Below are 21,057 nucleotides of genomic sequence, written 5' to 3' on the forward strand. Positions count from 1 at the left end.
CTCAGCTCTGTCACATGAGCCCTTGTCCGCAGCGGGATCACTGTTGTGGGGCATATGAGCTTTGACAAGGGTGGGGGACAATATGCAGTCATACTGGCCCAAAGGGGACTGAAACAAAGCACCTCTCAGCCAGGCCCCCCTGTTACCCCACAGCTGCTTTACTGGGCTGCCCATCATCACGGCCATGGCCCTGAACTTTGTTCCTCTTCAGGGAATGGCAAGCCCTTAAAGCCCGGGCATCAGCGTTGGGAGATGGGGGCTGGGTCAGAGCTGGGCTCTTGAGGCTAAGCCAGTGGTGGTTTCTGGGCCCGAGGGAGGACGGCAGGGGTGCTGTGCTCCATGGCCATTGCCTCTGGAGATGGGGTCGCTCAGGAGAAGAGCGCTGAGAGCCAGGCTGTGGCTCAGTGGAGGGAGACGTGGTATGGACTTTTACCACACAAGTTTATTTAAATAAAAGTGAACACGTATGCAGGCTGGGTGGCCCGAGGGGCAGGGGTTGGGGAGGCGGGCAGAGGGGAGGCAGACGTACAGGAGGGTCCAGGCAGAGAATGTGTGGTATGAACCAAGCTGCAGGGGGAGTGGCTGGGGGCCTCGGGGCAGTGCTGGGCTTCGGTGCTGGGGTCAGGGGGCCGAGGGTGGGCAAGCCTGGTGCCAGGAGGTCATTTTCATCCCTCACGTGCTCCCCTCACTCTCCCTGACCACCGGGGCCTAAGGCACCCCCTCCTCAGTCACCCTATCCCTCTCCTGACATCAGCCTTTCCCTCAACTACTGGGAAGTCAAAAGACAAAATAAATAAGAATCGGTGAGTCCTGCCACAGCCCTGGCAACGGGGAAGGGAGGCCAAGCCAGACACGCTGCCCCAGAGCCCGTGCTGTCAGCCCTGGGAAAAGAACGGGTAAAGTGCAAGGAAAATCCAGTAAGTAAAAATATACCAATGACTTTGTCAAATATACAGCTGCTGGCTGTCAGGGGAGCAGGCGGCTGGCTGGGGTGGGCGGCAGCAGCCTCCTGGGAAGTGTTGGCCGACACAGCACAGAGACCACGGAAATAAATAGGGGTGGGGAGTGGGCAGGGGTCCCGCCCAACTGGGCCTCTGCCACAGGAGGAGGGGCCTCTACCTGCTCACCTGCCCCCCACCCCCCAAGCCCTGCTCGCCAGGCTCCCCAGGGCCACGGCACTGACACAAAGCACCCGGCCAGCTGGCTGTCAGGGAAGGATTATAATGTGGGCATGGGAGCGGGGTGAGGGGCACGGCAACCGTGCAGTCAGCCAGGGCTGGAGCCGCCCTCAGTACTCGTCCTGGTCTTCCTGTTGGTGTTCCTCGATCTCATCGTCCTCCGGGGGTGCAAATCCTTCCTGGAGGGCGGAAGGGAGACAGGAGGTGAGCCAGGCAGGCAGGCTGAGGGTGCGGACTCCTGAGGGTAGCTTGGGAGCCAGGGCCCAGGTTCCTGTCCTACTTGCCCTGCTCACGCCCTGTGAGACCTTGGGCTGGTGACTTCGGCTGGCTGCCCTCATCGGCCCACGTTCTCCAAGGCCCCTTCTGGTGTGAGGGTCCGGCGGGAGTGCGGGAGGCTCAGCAGGCACTGGCGGGACTCACCTCGGTGGCATAGAGAATGCCGATGATGCCCGAGATGACGGGGCTGTTCTCGCTTTCGTGTTCCTGGCAGATGAGCTCAATGTCCCGGAGTTTGCTGAAGTAGAAGTCGCGCTCCTTCTCCAGCCCATCCACGGTCAGCTTCAAATCCAATAGCTGCTCGGGGAGAAGGTGGTGTTCAAGCCAGAGACCCCTGCCTCGGACTCCCTTCCCGCCCTGACGCCCCGGGGGCCTGGCTTTTGTGGCGGGGCTTTCTCAGCTGGCAGTGTCCACGCCACTCACCTGCTGGTTGAGTTCAAGAATCTGGGCATCGGTCTCATGGCCACCATTTCGGGCCGATGGAGGATTCTTCCGGAGGATGCAGGGTGGAGCCACGTTGCTCAGCCGGCCGGAGGTCTGCATATTTTTGGGGCCTGTGGGGGACGTCCTCTGTGGAACTGCCCAGAGGAGAAAAGTCAGATCGGGGCTGCGTGAGCCCACAGCTCACGTGGCACGAGACAGCCTGGTGTGACTGCGGGGCAGGCCCATGCGAAAGGCAGGCACTCTCGCCCTCCCCACCTCCCCCTCTCAGGATGGGCATCTACATCTAGGCCTCAAGCCACGGCCACACGTGACACCACAGCAGCGGGGCAGCCCTCTGGCAAGCCTGGGAGAGCAGGCTCTACAGGGAACTAAAGAAAGTGTAAGGTGTAGGCAGGGAGGAGAGCTGGCCTGAGGGGGAGAGGAGGGAACTGGGATGGCGAATTTGGGGAGTGGGGCTGGAGGGTTTAGGGCCCTCTCGCACTGACAGCCTGGGCCTGGGGAAAAGCAGCTGGCACGGGGTCTCGCTGGGTCTTCGCTAACAGATACCCCAGCCCACAGCCATCCTCCCCGGGGGTGCCTTCTGGAGGAGACCACAGAAGCCTGCCCCTGCCCCTCTGGGCTCCCTGCCTCAGGGCCCTCTGCCGGGCCTGATTCAGGGACCCCACTCCTCCCCTGCACACCCGGCATGCTGTGGCCACTTATTGTCCAGCTATGGCGGCTCCCAGGACTGAGCTGCTGATGCAAAGCAAGCAGAGGAGTGGGGGCAGCCCCAGGCGGGCAGCAGCACACACAGAGGAGCCGCTCTGCTATGACGGGTTCAGACGCGTATGGGGCTGCGCCTCTGCTCTCGCCAACCTTCCCATCCCCCAAAGGCCCTGTTGCTTTTTCCCCTTCTCCTCTGGAACCCAGACAAAGCCTCGCTTCCAGAGACTCATCTCTTGAGGACTTAGGGCTGTGGGATTTTGGAAATGCGGGAAGATATGGTCAAGCTCGGCCAACTCGCATCCCCGGGGAGTCAAGTGGGCAGAGGGCAAGAAGCGTCTGTAGTGCCGGCCCAGGCCCTTGGCCTGGATGGACCTGGACAGAGGAACCAAGCCAGGGGCTGCCCCATCATCTTGAGGCAGAGGAGTTGGCTCGGGCTACAGAGGGAATTGCCCCGGGGCCTCCCATCACCAGCTGTCACCTTGGCCGGTGCCGGCGGCTCTCCTTTTGTAGCAGTCTCTGGAGCCCTCTCCTCCCTACTGTGATTCCCCCTGGTCTAAGCGGGCAGCAGGCAGCGTCATCTGAACTCCGTGATAACAGTCTCCTCTAGGCTGGCAGGGCCGGGCCGGTGGCCCAGGGGCCGCTCCTGGCTGTAGAGCCCTTCCGGCCCGGCCCGCCACACTCCCTCCCCCAGCTCGGGCACATTACCTGCTGTGCCAATGAGTTTCTTGGATTTGTTGAAGATCTGATCACCTGGATTAGGAGGTGGTGCTACGTCCTGGCCCTGCCGCGCCAGCAGAGGGTTGTAATCCTTTCCGTCATAGTTTGCGTCAAAGAATTTCTTAAACCACTGAATAAACTCAAAATTATCTTGGAATTTTCCTTTCACTAATTTCTCTACAGGAATGATCTGAAATAGACCACATAAGCAGAGAACTTTAACCTCCTGCTGCCGCAGGGCTGCCTTTCTCTGTGAGAGGGCCACTGCTCTCAGGAAAGCCAGCCCCCGGGCTGCAGCATCCTCCACCTCCTCCACCTGGCCCCCCTCCCGTGCCACCAGAGCAGATGGGTAGGCTGCAGGCCCTTTCCTCCAGGCACAGGAGGACGTGTGTGGGGAGACATCCCTTGGTGCTGTGCCTGCATGTGGGGTGAGGGCTGCTGGAACCAGGGTCCTGGGCCGTTGAGGCAGTCGAGTGAGCCAGGAGACTTTTCTTGGGCCTTACAGAGGAGGAACTTAATAGGACCGATATACCGAGGCTCAAGTGCTGGGGTGTAGGGTCCGGAGAGGAGAAAGGGACAGGAATGTCATCAGGATGGGATGTCAAAAGTTGTGGGGTTTTCCACTGAGCCTGGAGCTGGGGGAACACGCCCCCTGGAGAGTCGGGGTGGAGAGAGGCGTGAGAACTGGATTGACCCCAACAGCCCCTGCTGCCCTGGCTGGCGGGCCATCTTCTTTCCCAGGGTCACACAGCTCCTCGGGGCCCCTCAGAGCGCAGGCACCTACTTTATCAACACCCATCTTCTTGAATGCTGCTTGCAGCACCTTGAAGTTGTGAATATACTCATGCTCTAGCTTGGCCTGGAACTTCACCTTCCTCAAGTGCACACAGCCAGGGAAGAGCATGTCCATGAACTGGCAGTAAGCTGCCCCTGTGGAGAAACACAAGGTGCTCGTTTTCACTTCCCCAGGCCAACTGGGGCCACTCCCCCAAACCTCTCCGTCTCCTCTTCTCTCTCTCTGTTCCCAGAGCCGGGGCCAGACTTCCCAAGGGTGAGAGCAATTGCCATTCAGTGATGCAATTATGTACCAGCACCATATCAAACACTGCACGTATGGGCTTTAATCCTAACCGCAACCCTGGTTAGATAGCTGATGTCATCTCCATTCATGGATGGAAAAACTGAAACCTAGAGAGGTGTGGTGACTTGTCCAGGGTTGCACTACAAGAAGAGCTGAGATTTGGACCCTCCCCCCCCCGAAGTGGCTAGGCTGGACCTGGTGCACGTGACCTCTGGCTTCACTGCCTGTCCCCACTGCTGCTCCCCTTCTGTAGCCCTTTACTGTGCCTCTCCTGCTCTTCGCTTTTTTTTTTTTTTTTTTTTTTAACACAGTAACCTAACCTCTCCTTAGGAAGCTGTGGGTTGTTTTTTTTTTAAAAAATAAATTTATTTAGTTTTGGCTGCATTGGGTCTTTGTTGGTACGTGTGGGCTTTCTCTAGTTGCGGTGAGCAGGGGCTACTCTTCGTTGCAGTGCACGGGCTTCTCATTGCGGTGGCTTCTCTTGTTGCGGAGCATGGGCTCTAGGTGCACAGGCTTCAGTAGCTGTGGCACATGGGCTCCGTAGTTGAGGCTCGCGGGATCTAGAGTGCAGGCGCAGTAGTTGTGGTGCACGGGCTTAGTTGCTCCATGGCATGTGGGACCTTCCCGGCCAGGGCTCCAACCCGTGTCCCCCTGCATTGGCAGGCGGATTCTTAACCACTGTGCCACCAGGGAAGCCCCTGCTCTTTGCTTTTTACTCTTTCCATCCCACGTAGACCCCTATTTCCTTACTCCAACTCCAAACACTTTGGCTAGTTGAGGGCTCTGCAGCACTCCTCCTTAATCCCAGTTACAAGCTCCGCTGTCCGCTGTGGCTGTTCTGCCTCCTGCCTACCCCCCTTTGTCCCCCCAGCAGGGCCCACTTCCCCCCGATTCCCAGCCTCCCACCTGAGCAGAGCTGCTCTATCTTGGTATAGTTGAGGTGCAGGGAGTCATTGACCCATGCGAGCATATCATGGCGACTCAGATTCTCACTGGTCACAGACGTGGAGTACACATTGACGGCCATACCCCAGCTGTAAAGAAAGAAGAAAGGCAAGGTAAGACCCCGAGGGGCTTGTGCTGTTCTTGAGCCCGAAGGAGGGGGAGCTGGAGGGTCTCTGGGGAAACGAGAAGCATCTTCCTCCAGGCCAGCAGTTTACCTCTTGGAGAAGGGGTACTCATTCACTCTTGAAACATTTGGTGAGTGTCTACTATATGCTAGACCTGCACTAAGAAGTGGCGAAGTCAGATGTGGTCTCTGCCTCCAAGGAGTTTACAGACAGGCAAATCCCCACAGCAGGGAGTGACAGGGCAGGAAAAGCAGCACATGCAAAGTTCAGGGATGGCACAAAGAAGGGAGGGATCCCTTCTGCTTGACAGGGTCAGCGAAGACTTCAGAGCAGCCTGAAAGGGGTACGAATTTTCTGAACATACAGGGGATGGGGTAGAAGGGCAGTGCAGGCCCCAGGACTATCAAGAAAAAAGGCATGGCTTATTCCGGGACTCTGAGCTGTTCAGCAGGCCTGGGGAGTGGGTGTTTGTGTTGGGGTGTGGCGCAACGAGACTGGAAGGGGCTGGTAGCGACGGGCTTTGGTTACCATGAGGAGGAGTCTGGACTCCCTGTTTAAACAAGGGAAGCCATTAGAGGATTTTAAGCAGACAGTACTTGACCAGATTTGGGTTCTAGAAAGCTGACTAACCTTCGCCTCTGCTCCGACTTCATGCCCTATAATCCCTGTGGCCTGCTGGCCCATCCACAGGCACCTAAATTCCGCTTATCCAGAAACTTCCCTCAACACATGCTTCTGCTCTTGTATTCGTTATCCCAGTGAAGGTCACCACCAGGCACCCAGTCACCCACGCTGGAAACCTGTGGGGTCGTCCCAGACAGCTTACTCCCCCTCATGCTCAGAGCCCATCATTCAGTGAGCCCGGCTCCTCTGCCTTCCCAGTGTGTCCTGCTCTTCGCCTCGCCTCCTGCTGCCTCGGGGTTTCTGCATCCATTCTCTCCAGCCAAGGCTAACAGAAGCCTCCTAGGGGGCCTTCCAGCCCCCAGGCACTCCCTCCCCTAGTCCATCCCTGACACTGCTGCGGTCAGAATCTATGTGAAAGCAGCCCTGGCCACGCCCCTACCTCCTTCTCCCCACCCCCCTTACACAGTGGGTGTGAGCGCCTCCTTACCCTCCCCCATCCCCACGCAGAGGTCAAGTGTCAGTTGTCATTACTGACTTGCACTGTTAAGAGAGAGGGAAATGTCTCTTGTAACTAGGTCTTTATCATAAATGGAGAAACAGGACTGCGTATTTCACCAGTTGTGAGAGTACATATTTCTGGAGTGAAGAATATTTAGGTTTAATACGCAGATTGTCTCCCTGAAGGAAGAATACACCCAGCCCACTTCCGGGTCCCCTGTGGGCATCTGCTCTTATAATGTGACCCCCTCCCCATCACTTATGAAGCTTTTCAATGAGCCCTCCCTCTCCAGCCCTGTCTTCTACTTTGATCCCCCAACTGGGAGCCACGGGCAGCTCTCTACTCACCCTCTGCCTGGAATGCAGCCGCCACCCCCAAAGTCCACTCATTCTCTGCTCTAGAGGTTCTCAAACTGTGGTTCCTGGAGCAGCTTTGGTGCTCTATGGGCATCAGCTTGTTAGAAATTTCAAGTTAGAAATTCTAATTCTTGAGCCTCGCCCTAGATCTACTGAGTCAGAAACTGTACTTGACCAAGAGGGTCTACAGGCACAGCTAAATTAGAGAAGCTGCTTTAGAGAAGAGGCTCAGTTGGTATCTGCTAGGCTGTGCTCCCCCACGGCCTCACCCCAAGTATATATAATGGAACCTCGCTAGATGCACATTTAACTTCAATAAATTTTTTGAAGAAAAATCAAGAAACCCTCTTGTTTATTCTTAGTCCTTCCTCCTCTTAAAAATAGACCTGGTCCTTCATTGCCCAGGGAAAGGGAAGCCAGACAGAGCCAAAAAGCCAAGAGCAACAAAAATTATCATCTTGGCAGCTCCTAAGGACTCAGGAGCTGACAATTCCAGAGATTTCTGAGGGTAATTTTGACTGCACTTGAGTCCCCTCTTACACAGTGGTTTTGAGCCACCGCCCTGTAACCTGACCCTTGCACTAACCACTGGACTTGCTGAAATGCCTGCCTCCCTCATCAGTAAGCATCTCAAAGCCAGTAGTGGTGTTTCTAGGCCTGTCACAGGCAAGGTATTCAGCAAATTTGTTGAATGACTAAGTGACACCTCCTCACCTTTCCTCCTCTTTCTGAACCATCTTTTATCACCTTCTGGCCGGGACCCTCCCTCCCCTACTCAACCTTCTGGACTCAGCTTGGGCTCCATCTCCTCCAAGACACATTCTCTGAGCCCCGGTGCAGGGAGACATGGTCTTCATCTGTGTCTCTCTGTCACCCTGAGCTTACTCAATCATGGTGTTGATCACATTCTCCTGTCTGTCCCTTCCACCTGACTGTAAACTCAACGGCCAGGCTGTTTCATTCACTTTGGGGTTCTAGATCAATTCTCAGTGAATGACAATCACAGAGACTAGAGTTAGGAGAGCGCTTCTTAATTTCCAGGGAACTCACCTAAAGTAACCTCAGCAGGCGTGGCAGGAGCGCCTGGACACCAGACTTGATTAGACAGGCAGATGGGTAGGGTCAAGGCAAGTGCATTGTACTTTGATGAGTATTTAGTTAGGGACTCTGAGAAATAGAAAGATTTGCCCTTGTCATCAAGGAGTTTATAGTCTCACTGGGGAGACCAACACACAGGAGAACAGTATAACCAGATGCCCCAAAGTGTGGTGAAAACGGTAGGTGCTACAGAAAGTCAGGAAGGAGAGAGCGTGCACAGCTGGAGAATGGATTTGAACGGCCCCAGTAAGAACGGTCAGAACCTGCCAGGCCTTCGGGGGTCTGCAGAGGCCTGTGGGATCTCAGTGCAGAGGGGACAAGCCATTCTCGATACTGGCCTACCACAGGCTTTGGGACTCATTTCTCCATGAGGTCTTGGGGGCTGCTCTGTCCCTGTGCTCCTGGGGTACAGAGTCTGGGCTGGTCAGGGGTGGTTCTGGGAGGAGTAGGGTGGTCTTAGGTTGGCCCTGGGAATTCCTGAGCCACTTTAGGGATTTTTTTCCTGTTTACTGTGTACGAGTTTCAAGTGCTGGTTATTGAAGAAAGGCAGAGGCACTGGTCCTAGTCTAAACTAATCCTCCAGTTTCTGACTGCAATCATTTGAGCTTCAAGGGTCTTCTAACCTGAGGGCAGCTTTCCTGTGGTTCCCTAGCCTCTCTAAATATTATATATAACCACATCATGTATATTATTACATAGTATATATGCAATTATATATAACACACTATATAAATATACATTAATATATATTTATATATAACATAGTACATATTCATATATAGTATGTATAACTATATATGATACACTACCTATGATATATACCAATCTATTTATACATAATGTATAGTATAGTTGGCTCTCAGTGTCCATGGGAGATTTGTTCCAGGACCACCATGGATAGCAAACTCTGTGGATGCTCAAGTCCCTTATGTAAAATGGCATGGTATTTGCAAATAACCTATGCACATCCTCCTGTATACTTTAAGTCATCTCTAGAGTATTTATAATACCTAATACAATGTAAACACTATGTAAATAGCTGCTGGTTCATGGCAAATTCAAGTTTTACTTTTTGGAACTTTCTGGAATTTTTTTTTTCAAATATTTTCCATCTATGGTTGGTTGAATTCATGACTATGGAACCCACGAATACGGAGGGCTGACCGTATAATATATTTAGTGTTATATCTATATATATGTGCGTGTATAGCTATATATTTTATAGTTATTTTATAGCTATATAATTTAAAAACTCCTCCTGGTGCACAACAAGGTATTAGAACCAAAGTCCTCATCTGATGCATGTGCTTGGCTGGGATTGCCTGGCCTGCATTGCAATGGCACAGGCTGGGATATCGGGGTGTTTTGCGACCTCCCTGGGGTACAGCGTTGGCTATTTTCCTCCTTGGTACGTATGAAAAATCTCCAGTCTCCCTTCCAGAACACAACTAAAGACCTTGCTATCAGGGCCCTAAGAGTCACCAAAAGCTACACAGGTACTGGAAAAATGCCCAAATCTTCTCAGCTTGGCCAGACATTCCCAGCTCTGTCCGTGCCTGATGATGGAAGGGCATTTTCCACACCTTTGATTAGTCTGAATCTAGGGTCCCCGAAGAGCCAACAGTGCCTGTAAGGAGAAAGCTGGAAAAAAATGGCTCCTCTCAGGGCCAAACCAGCAATTATGCTTTTTACCTCCTGTGGCGCTTTTGGGGAAGTGGGTGTGAGTGGGCAGTTGATAACGTGGAGCAGAGCTTTGTCTCCACTTGCGACTGGCTCTGGTTCTTTCAGGTGATGCTACCCTCTGGCCCAGCTGAGGTCCATTTTGGCTCAGGAGGACTCATCCAAGACACTTGGGGGTCTCTGCAAGGATTCTCAGTCACACTTGCTTGGGTGGGGGGGGGGCGGTCACGAAGAAACCAGCCTCCTAGTTCCCTTATTCCTCATCATGGTGGGGAGGGCAGGATGCCCTTTTAATTTTCCTCTCCCAGATTTGGCCCTATAAATACAACTAAATTATGGCCAGCAGGTGGCACCCAGGTCCTGGGCAAAAGACTCCTTTAAAAGTTTCTCCCATCCCCAAATCCCTCTCTCCCTAGCTCAGTTTAGAAAAGGGAGAGCCCCTAACTTTGACCTTGTCCCTCAAAGAGGAAGCCTGGTTTGGTCAAAACCTGGTGGTGTCAGGGCACGGGCTTGAGTGGAGTCCTTGTTCCTGACCCAGGTGTCCTCTGAGAACTGAACCAGTTGGAGTGGCCTAGGGCATTAGGCCTACTCTAAGATTCTGGACTCGACTAAACCAACCTCCCGCTTCCCCAAAGCCATAAGTTAAACTCATCAACGGGTCCAACTTCTGACCACTTACTGTATTGGGGGTTGACTCAGGCCTCGATTCAAATCAGAGCAGCTTCTGGGGGTGGAGGCGGCATATAAAGCATTTGCCCAAGCATCTAGCCCTAAGTGGACCAGTTGCCTCCAAATCCAGCAGAGACAATGTCTGAGACAACTCTTAAAGTTGACTACACCTGTAACCAAGGGCTGCTTCACCTCCCCTGAGAGAATGGTAGGCAACCACCCAGAGGAGGCAGGCTCTGTTCCAAGGGCTACAATAGCAGGGTCTTCCAACCCCGTCCCCGTGACACTTCCTTTCCTTTCTCTTAATGCTCACTGGCCTAAACCAGAGCAAGTCATCCTGCACTAGAGCTGTGCAAAATCAAGTCGCTCTTCCTTCCCTGGTGCCATGGTGTGGGAGGAGCGAAGGCTTTGGGTGCAGATGGCCTGGGGTCATGCTCTGGCCTTGCCAGTGGTTGATCCTGAGTCTGAGCAAGTGGGTGCACCCAGAGCCTTCATCTCCTCATATTCGAAACTGAGATGGTAACTAAGGCTTTTGGGAGACAAATGCTATAATCCACAAGAGTAGCATTCATGGTGGGAACTTCAACCACCATGGCAGACCAGGAGAGAAGCTATTGGAAGGTGGGCAGGCCTGAACGTACCCCTCCCGTGCACGTCCCCACTGAGGGGGAACGACCATCGCCTGCGGGGGGGCAGGTAGAGTCGAGTCTCGGGGACGCGCAGAATGAGAGTCTGCACAAGAGAGGACAGAGACACAGATGTGGAACCTTGTCAGGTTTGTTCTGGACGTTGTTAGGTAGACTTGCTGGTGGAAAGGTTAGAGTATTAAATGAGCAGTCTGTCAAAAAGGCATGGAAATAAAACTGGTGGATTGGCTGTGGTGGGGGAGGGGCTCTGAGAGCAGAGAAGGGCTGGGCCTGGGGTTGAGGGAAAGTAGGCTGAATGATTCATAGACTCCAGTTTCAGAGGAGGGGAGCACATGCCACTTGGCCAGATGACAGCTGTCAGCCACACGGGCTGAAGAAACATCATTTGAAAGGAACATAAAGTGACATGGCTTGAATGTGCCCCCCAAGACCAGAACTGCTTTTGAAGCATGAAGGATCAGTAAGGAGACACCAGGCCCACTAGTGCCACAGACACAAACGTTCTTTTCCCCACATGTCCCAGCAGCCGCTGCAGTCCCCCTCTCTCTTTATGTTCAGGCCGCAGATGGGCCAGCAATCCCCTCCCCGGCGGTGTGCACAGAGCTGGACTGAGAGCCAGTCCGACTGGGGCATCCTCCCAACAGGTACCGAGTTCTGTTCTCAGATCCACCCCAAAGCCCTGCTCTGAGGAGTCCGGCAGCTATATCGCCATGTTATATAGTTTCTCTTTTCCTTGCCTCAGAGGAAGAGGTGTTTTTCAATCTCCTGCTGAGCATCCAGGGGCTTCATGCTGCATCCATGTGCCGCATCTAGTTGTGTGCGGCCAGCAGGTGCAGCCAGCCTTCTACTCTCCTGCTCCTTGGGGTCAACAGATAGGGAATGTGGCCAGAAAACCACACTTTCTGAGCCCACCTGCCACCTGAAACCCCACACTGCAGTTCAGCCTCTCCCATTCATTCATTCATTCGTTCTTTCGGCAATATTTTATTGCATCCGGGGCCCTGAGCCAGTACTAATTAAGGAAAGAAATGGGCACCAGAGCTCCAGCATAGCTGCCAGAGGGTCACAACCAAAAGCCACGCCTGCCCCTGCTCTCCCCCTGCTCAGAACCCTGACCGGAACTCTGTGGGGAGCTTTCCAGGGTGCTGGGAAGAACATGAGTCAGACACATCAGTCCTCCTCTGCCTGTCATGAAGGTTGTTCAGCCCCCAACGCGGAGAGAGGATTAACCTCTGGTTCCCACCGACGGGGTCCCTCATTAACCCCACAGCAATCCCGTGCTCAAGAGAATCATTCTGATTCTTCAGGCTTGAAAACTGAGGCTTGGATACTTCAAACTACTCGCTCAAAGTCTCACAGGCAGTTGGTGGCTGAGTCCACGGCCAAGCCACATGTTCTACCATTAAGCCTCGCTTCCCCACACTGCACAGCTCCAGGAGCCTGCTGCGGGTAGCCTTGTTTTGATGGCAGCTCCCATCGTGAAAGTTTGTTGACTTAAAAAGTAGGTGTTTGTGGAACTTAAAGATGTCCAGTAGAGAACCTTTGGAAAGAAAGGTTTAACCTTCTACCCGCCCACCGACACGGATCCTACTAAAAATGGATTAATTTTAGCAAGTGAGGAGTTCTGTTTACTCCCCTCCCGGGTTTCCATTAACCCTCTGAGTTATGACCAGATAGAGCCATCTGGCCAGGACTCCCCAGAGGACTCCTTCCCCGGGACAGCAGCCACAAGGGGGCATGGCAGCATGATCCAGATCTGTCTCTTCAGAGTTTACATCGTGTTCAGCAGGACACGTTCAAGACTCCAGTGGCTGGGACCTCGGCAGGGCTCAGGATCTTAGGGAAGAGCGACATGACCTAAAAGTGTTGTGAGAAAAGAATCCTGGAGAAGCTCCAGTCCCTACCTGAACTTGCACCGTCCAGATCCCTGTCCTAGATCTGCTGGAGTGGGCGTGCGCTGGTTCCCCACCAGCCGTGGAACTACTCCACCTGCCCCATCTCCACCTTTTCAATTCAGCTTTGGGAGTCTGAGCCTCCCTGTGAGTCAGGTCTTTGGTCAGCCATGAGAAGAAGGTGATTGGTTGCGTCTGCCAGGGCTTTGTGACCCGCCGGCAGGGTTCTTCCAGTCTCTCAGAACCATTCATCCCTGCCTGCACATATTGCCCCCATGCAACCCCAGAATAATCTGGATGTGTGACCCAGCGGGGCAAGGAGTAACAATTTTGCAGACTTTCCCAACAGGTGACTTCAGACCCCCTGGGCCCGGGCAGGAAGGGGTAGCCCAGTGACAACGGGCATAGCCCCATGTCAGGAGTGGGAAACGTTTTGGCAAGCTCATCAGAGTTCTCTCTCCTCTGATCCCACAGCATCTGTTCCAGTTTTCCTGGCCGGTAGGATGCATCTACAAAGTAGAATATATGGGAAATCTGGAGTTGGGGAAGGATCGTGGTTAGAGGCCCAGCTTCAGGAAGCCCAGATGGCAGTCCCCAGGCAGAAGGGGCAGAAAAAGCACAGTTCTGTAGTCTTGTCTCCCTCTCAGACTGGTGTTCTACAGTCTCGGAGGCCTGAAGCTGGATGTGTGTTGGGCGCCTGCTTCTCAAACAGGTGCCCTTGGATTCTCAGTGTCTGCCTCAGTAATGCTGATAACGCTGACCGAGTACTTGCTGTGTGCCGGCCTCTGCTCAGCGCTTTGTATACATGACTCACCTAGCCCTCGTAACAGCTCTATGAAATGCGGACTGTTTTGTCCCCTTTTTATAGATGAGGAGACTGAGGCCCAAAGTCAAGCAGCTAGGAAATGTCAGAGCGAGGATTTAAAGCCAAGTTGTCTGACTGGAGATCTGGTATTCTTAAAGGAGCCTGCTTGAGGCATGCCCAACACCCCCTGCAGGACCAAAAGACCTGGTGTTTCCCTCATAGCCGTTGGGCGCAGAGGGTAGAGACCTGGGAACTGCAGGGAGTTCTTCTAGGAACCAAAGAATTAGAGAAGACCAAGGGTCCCCGAATTATTTTCAGGACATATTTGTGGAAGGCAGAGTTCCACTGAAGGCTTAAAAACAAAAAGCCAAAATTAGATTTAGGCCAGTGACAAGGTTATTAAATATTAGAATGTGAGCTTTCAGAGTTACGCAGCCTTATTTACGATTTAATAAGGAATATAATGCCTAGCTCTAAGTACAGTCCTAGGTATCCGGGAAGGAGCTGGATGGTCTCGAGAAGCTCTTCCCGGCCACAGGATGTGGAGATTTGGTTTTGAGGACCATGCTGGAAGCCGCAGGCTGCAGAATGGCCAGCAGCTGCACCTCTCCTGATGAGAGCTATAACTGCCTTTCCTGTTACCAGTGACTGCACCGTGAACCTTATGGTCCTAGCATAGGAAACGGTTTAGCAAATCACCAGACCCTGCAGAGCAGGCTGGTCCCAAAGCCACGACCTCAGTCCGATCCTTGAATGGGGTTCCAGCTGATCTGGAGGATGACCTGCCACAACCCAGTCAAGAGCTGTTTCTTCTGACAGTCACCGTGTGCCAAAGACCATAGTGCTCTTTCTAATTTTGAGTCTTTTTCATTTTTATTTATTTCTTTATTTTTGGCTGCATTGGGTCTTCGTTGCTGCACGTGGGCTTTCTCTAGTTGCTGTGAGCAGGGGCTACTCTTTGTTGTGGTGCGCGGGCTTTTTCTCATTGCAGCGGCTTCTCTTGTTGCAGAGCACGGGCTCTAGGCACACGGGCTTCAGTAGTTGTGGCTCGCGGGCTCAGTAGTTGTGGCTTGCGGGCTCTAGAGCGCAGGCTCAGTAGCTGTGGTTCATGGGCTTAGTTGCTCTGCGGCACGTGGGATCTTCCCAGACCAGGGCTCGAACCCATGTCCCCTGCATTGGCAGGCGGATTCTCAACCACTGTGCCACCAGGGAAGACCCGGTTTTTCTTCTTCATATTTCTCTTTCCAAGCTACTGAAACATTGCTCTAATGTCACTCAGCAAGTGCTTACTGACCACTACCATAATGTGCTAAGTACCCCCCAAGGCACCATGAGGACATGGAATGATTTTAAGTCATGGGTCTTCTCCTTAAGGAGCCTTTGTTTGGTTGAAGAAATAAGAGTAATTCATAAAACAAGAGATTTCCTTGTTTTATAGTTCCAAGAGAATATATGAAGTACTAACTTGTGCAAGGGTATTTGGCTTTTAAGTGCTCCAGGAGAGTGTAAAGGATGAGTGGGGCCTCAGTAGTTAGATGGCTTCTGGGGGTAGGTGGCACCTAATTTAGGCCTTTATAGATGACAGGACAACAGAAAGCAGGGAAGAGAATATGGAAAATTTGGAACTTGGGAAACATGTTTATTATTACTTTTATTTGAAAAATGAGCATGAGACCAATGATTAAATCTTAGAGGACTGTTACAGGATGCGATCAAGAGAGGAAATGGGAGAGGTATGTGGAGTCCCAGGAGCCAAGGGAGGGACCAATTTCAAGGAGGAGGTTACCTGCCCTGTTTAATGAAGTTACCAGACCTTGGATAGAGAAATGGTCATTAGATTGTGCAAAGAAATGATGAAACTCTGAGTCGTTTTGTTGGAGTGTGAGGACAGAAGCTAGACCTGCAGACAATTACAGAGTCCCGGATCATTTGCCCGAGAGGATGCTGAGGAGGGGAATCAGGGGTTCATCACCAAGGCCACTGGGTCCGCTGCAGCACTGCAGGTGGACTAGAGAGTGACGGCTTGCGAGGCGGAGAACACCTCGCTTCTTTCAGTAAACTCTGGAAAACTCATGTCCTATCCTTAAATTCTAGATCGTATCTGTCTAAGGAGGCTCATGAGTGCAACCTCATGGTCTTACTAAAGCTTTTTACAACATGGTGTCATGAACGAAAAGAAAGAATGGGAACAAATTTTAATATAATAAAGTCTTGACTAAGTTGAATGTTTGGAAAATGTTTTAAATATTAATATACTGTTGTTTAACTGTGGTTAATCAAATCCCCTTTTGGTCTTTAGTTTTGTTGAAAATTATTAAGGAAGGGTAGAATAAACAAAATTTGTTACTAAGGACTTACCAGAGCCTCAGATTCACTTACTCATTGATCACCGTTTATGGAGTGTATGTTCCAGGCACTGAGCCAGGCATGGGGCCTAAGGAAAGGAAAGGGACCCAGTCTGGCCCCTTGAGGAGTTCGCAGACTAGGGTGGGAGTTAGACAAGTGAACATAATAACCAAAGGGCGACACATTACACTACAACCCCAGATACAGGAAGGGCATGCTGCTGGGCAGCTCTGCTTCCTGGGTCAGGGACGGCTTCTAGAGGAAGCATAGTTTGAGCTGGGTCTTGAAGGAAAAGCTCATCAAGCAAATAAGAGTCAAAAGGATAGAGGAACAGACTGGGAGGAAGGAGAGGATTACAAATAGTTCACCCCAGAATGCATGTTGCGGGCAGAAGGAGATGTGGTTAAAGGTAGACAGAAGCTACAACCGAGAGCTCTGTAAGGCAGCTGGGAGTTATTCCATCCTGGGGGAAACTCAGCAAGGGATGTTTTCCCCCATGTATATATCTGTAACAATACAAAAATATTTGTAACACTACTATAGTTAAAATAGTAGCTGAGTGTAATTTCCAAATCAAAAATATAGAAAATGAAATTACAATGCTTAGAAACTGCATTAAATTGATAACTCTTGAGGCTTTAGTTTATATTATCTTTTCCAGTAAGAACTGAAGAGATTCCCAAGTGCTGCTTGCAGAAATCAGTGCCCCTCCAAATTTTCGTAAACTTTTTATTTTGAAATAATTTTAGACTCACAATTGCAAAATAGGACAAAGAATTCCCAAATATCCCCATCCAGCTTCCCCAATAACATCTTACATAACAATTGTTAAGGCCAGGAGATTGACATGGGTACGTTATTAACTAAGCTACAGACCTCATTTGGATTTCATCAGTTTTTACACTCACCCTTATTTTGCGTTGTTGTGGTCCAGTCTATGAAATTTTATCACATGTACAGATTCAGGTAATCACCACTCTGCTAGGGCACAGACTATTCTATAACCTCAAAGAAACTCCCTCATGCCACCCCTTTATAGCCATGCCCTCCTCCTACTCTAATCCCTGGTAACCAAAGATATGTTTTCTATCACTATAATTTTGTAATTTTAAGAATGTTACAGAAATGGGATCATACAACAACCTTTTGAGATCAGCTTTTTTTTTCTTAGCATAATACCTTCGAGTTCCACCCAAGTTGTCGCACGGATTAATAGTTCTTTTTTATTGCTACATAGTAGTCCAAACAATGGTACAAGTATGGATATGCCACGGTTTATCCATTCACCCCCTGAAGGACATCTGGGTTGTTTCCAGTTTTTGGCAATTACAAAAAACCCTGTGAGAACCTTCCTCAATCTTCTCTTGCTTTGTCCGTGACCGTCTGGCTCTGGCAGAGATCTCTCCATACTTTTCTGTCCTCTGGAACTACAAATCTGATTGGGTTTTGTAGGTGGGAGACCCAGGCATTAGGTTGGGGAGGGGGTTGAGAAAACACAGGTACACAAGCAACGCTTCAGACTGACTATTCCAAAAATTATGGGTTTGTCTCAGTTTAAACCTAAGTTTGTGCCCCTCCAGCCCAGGCTCCTGCTTCTTACAGGCATTTATACTGTAACCCAAGTGTGTGAATTTATCTTTCTAGGTGGCATAATTTCAGCAAGCATGCTTTAGAATCATAGTGGCCAGTTCAGGCAGCCTTCAAGCTGAACAAAATTGAGAGGCGCTTTAAAATGAAAGGGGAACAAAGTTTCAAACGTCAAGTGTCTGCAGGATTATTGAGGCTGAATCCATTAAGGTTCAGAATGACCTGTCTAAATTTCTACCCAAACTTGCACAAAACCTTCTTAAATCAGAAGCTAAAGAAAGACTAAAATAAATAGTAAAAAGCATAATAGAGAAAGGACACATCATATCTTGAACAAGTCCTCATAATAACCCTACCCAAGGTGTGGGGATACAGATTTACTCAGGACCTTGAAGCCATAAATAGAATAGTCATCCCCTGACCAGAACCAAATACTCTTTTATCTCTAGTGCCTCCTGAGGTTGCATATTTTACAGTCATAGGTTCATGTTCTGCTTTCTTTAGTGTTCCTTTAGACCAAAATAGTCAACATGTGTTTGCCTCCTTCTGGGAAAATCAACAGTATAACTGGACTGTTATGCCCAAAAGATCTGAGGCTATTCCTACTTTCACAAGTCCTCAACCACAACCTCAAGGACCTTAAATTTCCCTGTGATTCTTTATGTGGATGACCTTTTGTCGTATCCCAAAGATGAGGGAAGCTCTAAGATTGTTTCTAGCTATTATTTTCTTTCAGAAAGGACATAAGTTTGTTTTTGTTTCTGTTTTTGTGGCCGCTCCACGTGACACGCGGGATCTTAGTTCCCTTACCAGGGATCGAACCTGTGCCCCCTGCAGTAGAAGCACGGAGTCTTAACCACTGGGCCACCAGGGAAGTCCCAAAGGGCATACGGTTTTTAAAGAGAAGTTACAATTTTGTCAAAGTAAAGTTCATTACCCAGGCATGATTTATCCCAAGGAGGTAAATCCTTTACTGCTGATTATAGGCCATTCAAAACTTTCCAACTTTTCTGCAATTATCACATTTATAACTTAATCAAGTCCTTGGTATACAAGTCCCTTCCCTGGGAATCTCAACATGAAGAGGCCTTTTGTGAGTTAAATCAGCCCTTCAGCAACCTCCCACTCTGGGCTCACCTAATTACCATAAACATGTCTGTCCCTGTGTGAGAGATCTGGATAAACTGTTGACATTATGAGTCAATTTCATGGGACTCATCAGACATCAAGTCTACTGCAGTCTCTCTTGACTGTGGCAAGGCCTACTTAGCTCTCTGAAGGGAATTAGTCCTAGTGGCTAAGCTAGTGGGGGCTTTTGTCCACTTGGTTTTAAGGTGTCCTTTAAATTTGATGGTCCTTCATGCTGTACAATGTTTGTAGCTCACTGAAAATACACAACGTTTCTCAATAGGCAGGCTTACCCCCAGTGAAATCCTATTACTTTCTCTCCCACATATTTCTAGTCACTGGAGTAATACTTTGAATCCTGCTGCTCTACTTTTAGATGTCTTGTTCTCAATGAGGTCATTTTGGCCTATTGGTTTCCACTCTAGGAAAAAGAGACTGTTGGATAATTCAAGGAGCAAAAACTGGGCCTTGATCTAAGAACCAAAAGCTTGGCCACTAATGGGGAATCAGGGTTGCTTTCTTTTCTTGTAACGCTGAAGGTTTTTCCAGATCTCACACGTACATAACGTTCTCTTCCCTTCTCTCCCCTCACTGTGGTAGTAACTGACGGTAGCCTCAAACCACGCCTTCAAAGGAAAGCTCGCAGAGAGCTCAGTTTCCTCAGGATACTGCTTCTCACACTCTGCGTGCAGCCTCTCTGGAGGTCAGGGTAAGGTCGTGAAGGGACTGCTTAAATAGAATCCTTAGCGTTTCCTTCCTGGAATCACAATTCTGGTGTTTTCTTTTTCTTATCTTTTTATTTTTCCTCTGAATAGTTTTTTTTTCTTAAACATCTTTATTGGAGTATAATTGCTTTACAATGGTATGTTAGTTTCTGCTTTATAACAAAGTGAATCAGCTATACGTATACATATATCCCCATATCTCCTCCCTCTTCCCTCTCGCTCCCACCCTCCCTATCCCACCCCTCTAGGTGGTCACAAAGCACCAGGCTGATCTCCCTGTGCTATGCGGCTGCTTCCCACTAGCTATCTATCTTACATTTGGTAGTGTATATATGTCCATGCCACTCTCTCACTTCGTCCCAGCTTACCGTTCCCCCTCCCCGTGTCCTCAAGTCCATTCTCTACATCTGCGTCTTTATTCCTGTCCTGCTCCTAGGTTCTTCAGAACCTTTTTTTTTTTTTTTTTTAGATTCCATATATATGTGTTAGCATACGGTATTTGTTTTTCTCTTTCTGACTTACTTCACTCTGTATGACAGACCCGAGGTCCATCCACCTCATTACAAATAACTCAATTTTGTTTCTTTTTATGGCTGAGTAATATGCCATTGTATATATGTGCCACATCTTCTTTATCCATTCATCTGTTGATGGACACTTAGGTTGCTTCCATGTCCTGGCTATTGTAAATAGAGCTGCAATGAACATTGTGGTACATGACTCTTTTTAAATTATGGTTTCCTCAGGGTATATGCCCAGTAGTGGGATTGCTGGGTCGTATGGTAGTTCTATTTTTCAGGAACCTCCATACTGTTCTCCATAGTGGCTGTATCAATTTACATTCCCACCAACAGTGCAAGAGGGCTCCCTTTTCTCCACACCCTCTCCAACATTTATTGTTTGTAGATTTTTTGATGATGGCCATTCTGACTGGTGTGAGGTGATACCTCAATGTAGTTTTGATTTGCATTTCTCTAACGATTAGTGACGTTGAGCATTCTTTCATGTGTTTGTTGGCAATCTGTATATCTTCTTTGGAGAAATGTCTATTTAGGTCTTCTGCCCATTTTTCGATTGGGTTGTTTGTTTTTTTGATATTGAGCTGCATGAGCTGCTTGTATATTTCGGAGATTAATCCTTTGTCAGTTGCTTCGTTTGCAAATATTTTCTCCCATTCTGAGGGTTATCTTTTCGTCTTGTTTATGGTTTCCTTTGCTGTGCAAAAGCTTTTAAGTTTCATTAGGTCCCATTTGTTTATTTTTGTTGTTATTTCCGTTTCTCTGGGAGGTGGGTCAGAAAGGATCTTGCTGTGACTTCTGTCATAGAGTGTCCGGCCTGTGTTTTCCTCTTCTTTTTCTTATTTTGGATGGTGGTGGTGTGGTGCTAGGGCCTGGCCTCTGCTCCTGCACTGAGCACAGACTCACTGGGGTTCATCAGTCACTCATTTGTTCACACACGAATCTATGCCTACACATATGAGTATTTAAGCACCTACTGTGTGCACAGACATGACTTGGCCAGAGGAATCCT

General features: G+C 50.0%; 1 protein-coding gene across 2 annotated transcripts in view; it reads right to left on the reverse strand.

Moving 5' to 3' along the window:
• Positions 1-424: 424 nt before the first annotated feature.
• Positions 425-21,057, reverse strand: part of MAPRE3 (microtubule associated protein RP/EB family member 3) — a 47,976-nt gene continuing 27,343 nt past the window's right edge. The window contains exons 2-7 of one of the 2 annotated variants that reach the window (XM_065891067.1): positions 5,308-5,435; positions 4,105-4,250; positions 3,354-3,510; positions 1,878-2,032; positions 1,599-1,751; positions 425-1,357 (exon numbers count right to left, since the gene is read on the reverse strand). In XM_065891067.1, the coding sequence (XP_065747139.1) occupies positions 1,289-1,357; positions 1,599-1,751; positions 1,878-2,032; positions 3,354-3,510; positions 4,105-4,250; positions 5,308-5,428 (801 nt within the window). In that variant the 5' untranslated portion in view covers positions 5,429-5,435 and the 3' untranslated portion in view covers positions 425-1,288. Of the gene's footprint in view, positions 1,358-1,598; positions 1,752-1,877; positions 2,033-3,308; positions 3,511-4,104; positions 4,251-5,307; positions 5,436-21,057 lie in introns of those variants that run through there. The other variant, XM_065891068.1, reaches the window with a different exon arrangement.

This window comes from Phocoena phocoena, chromosome 14, assembly GCF_963924675.1.
Source record: "Phocoena phocoena chromosome 14, mPhoPho1.1, whole genome shotgun sequence".
NCBI classification, from domain to species: Eukaryota; Metazoa; Chordata; class Mammalia; order Artiodactyla; family Phocoenidae; genus Phocoena; species Phocoena phocoena.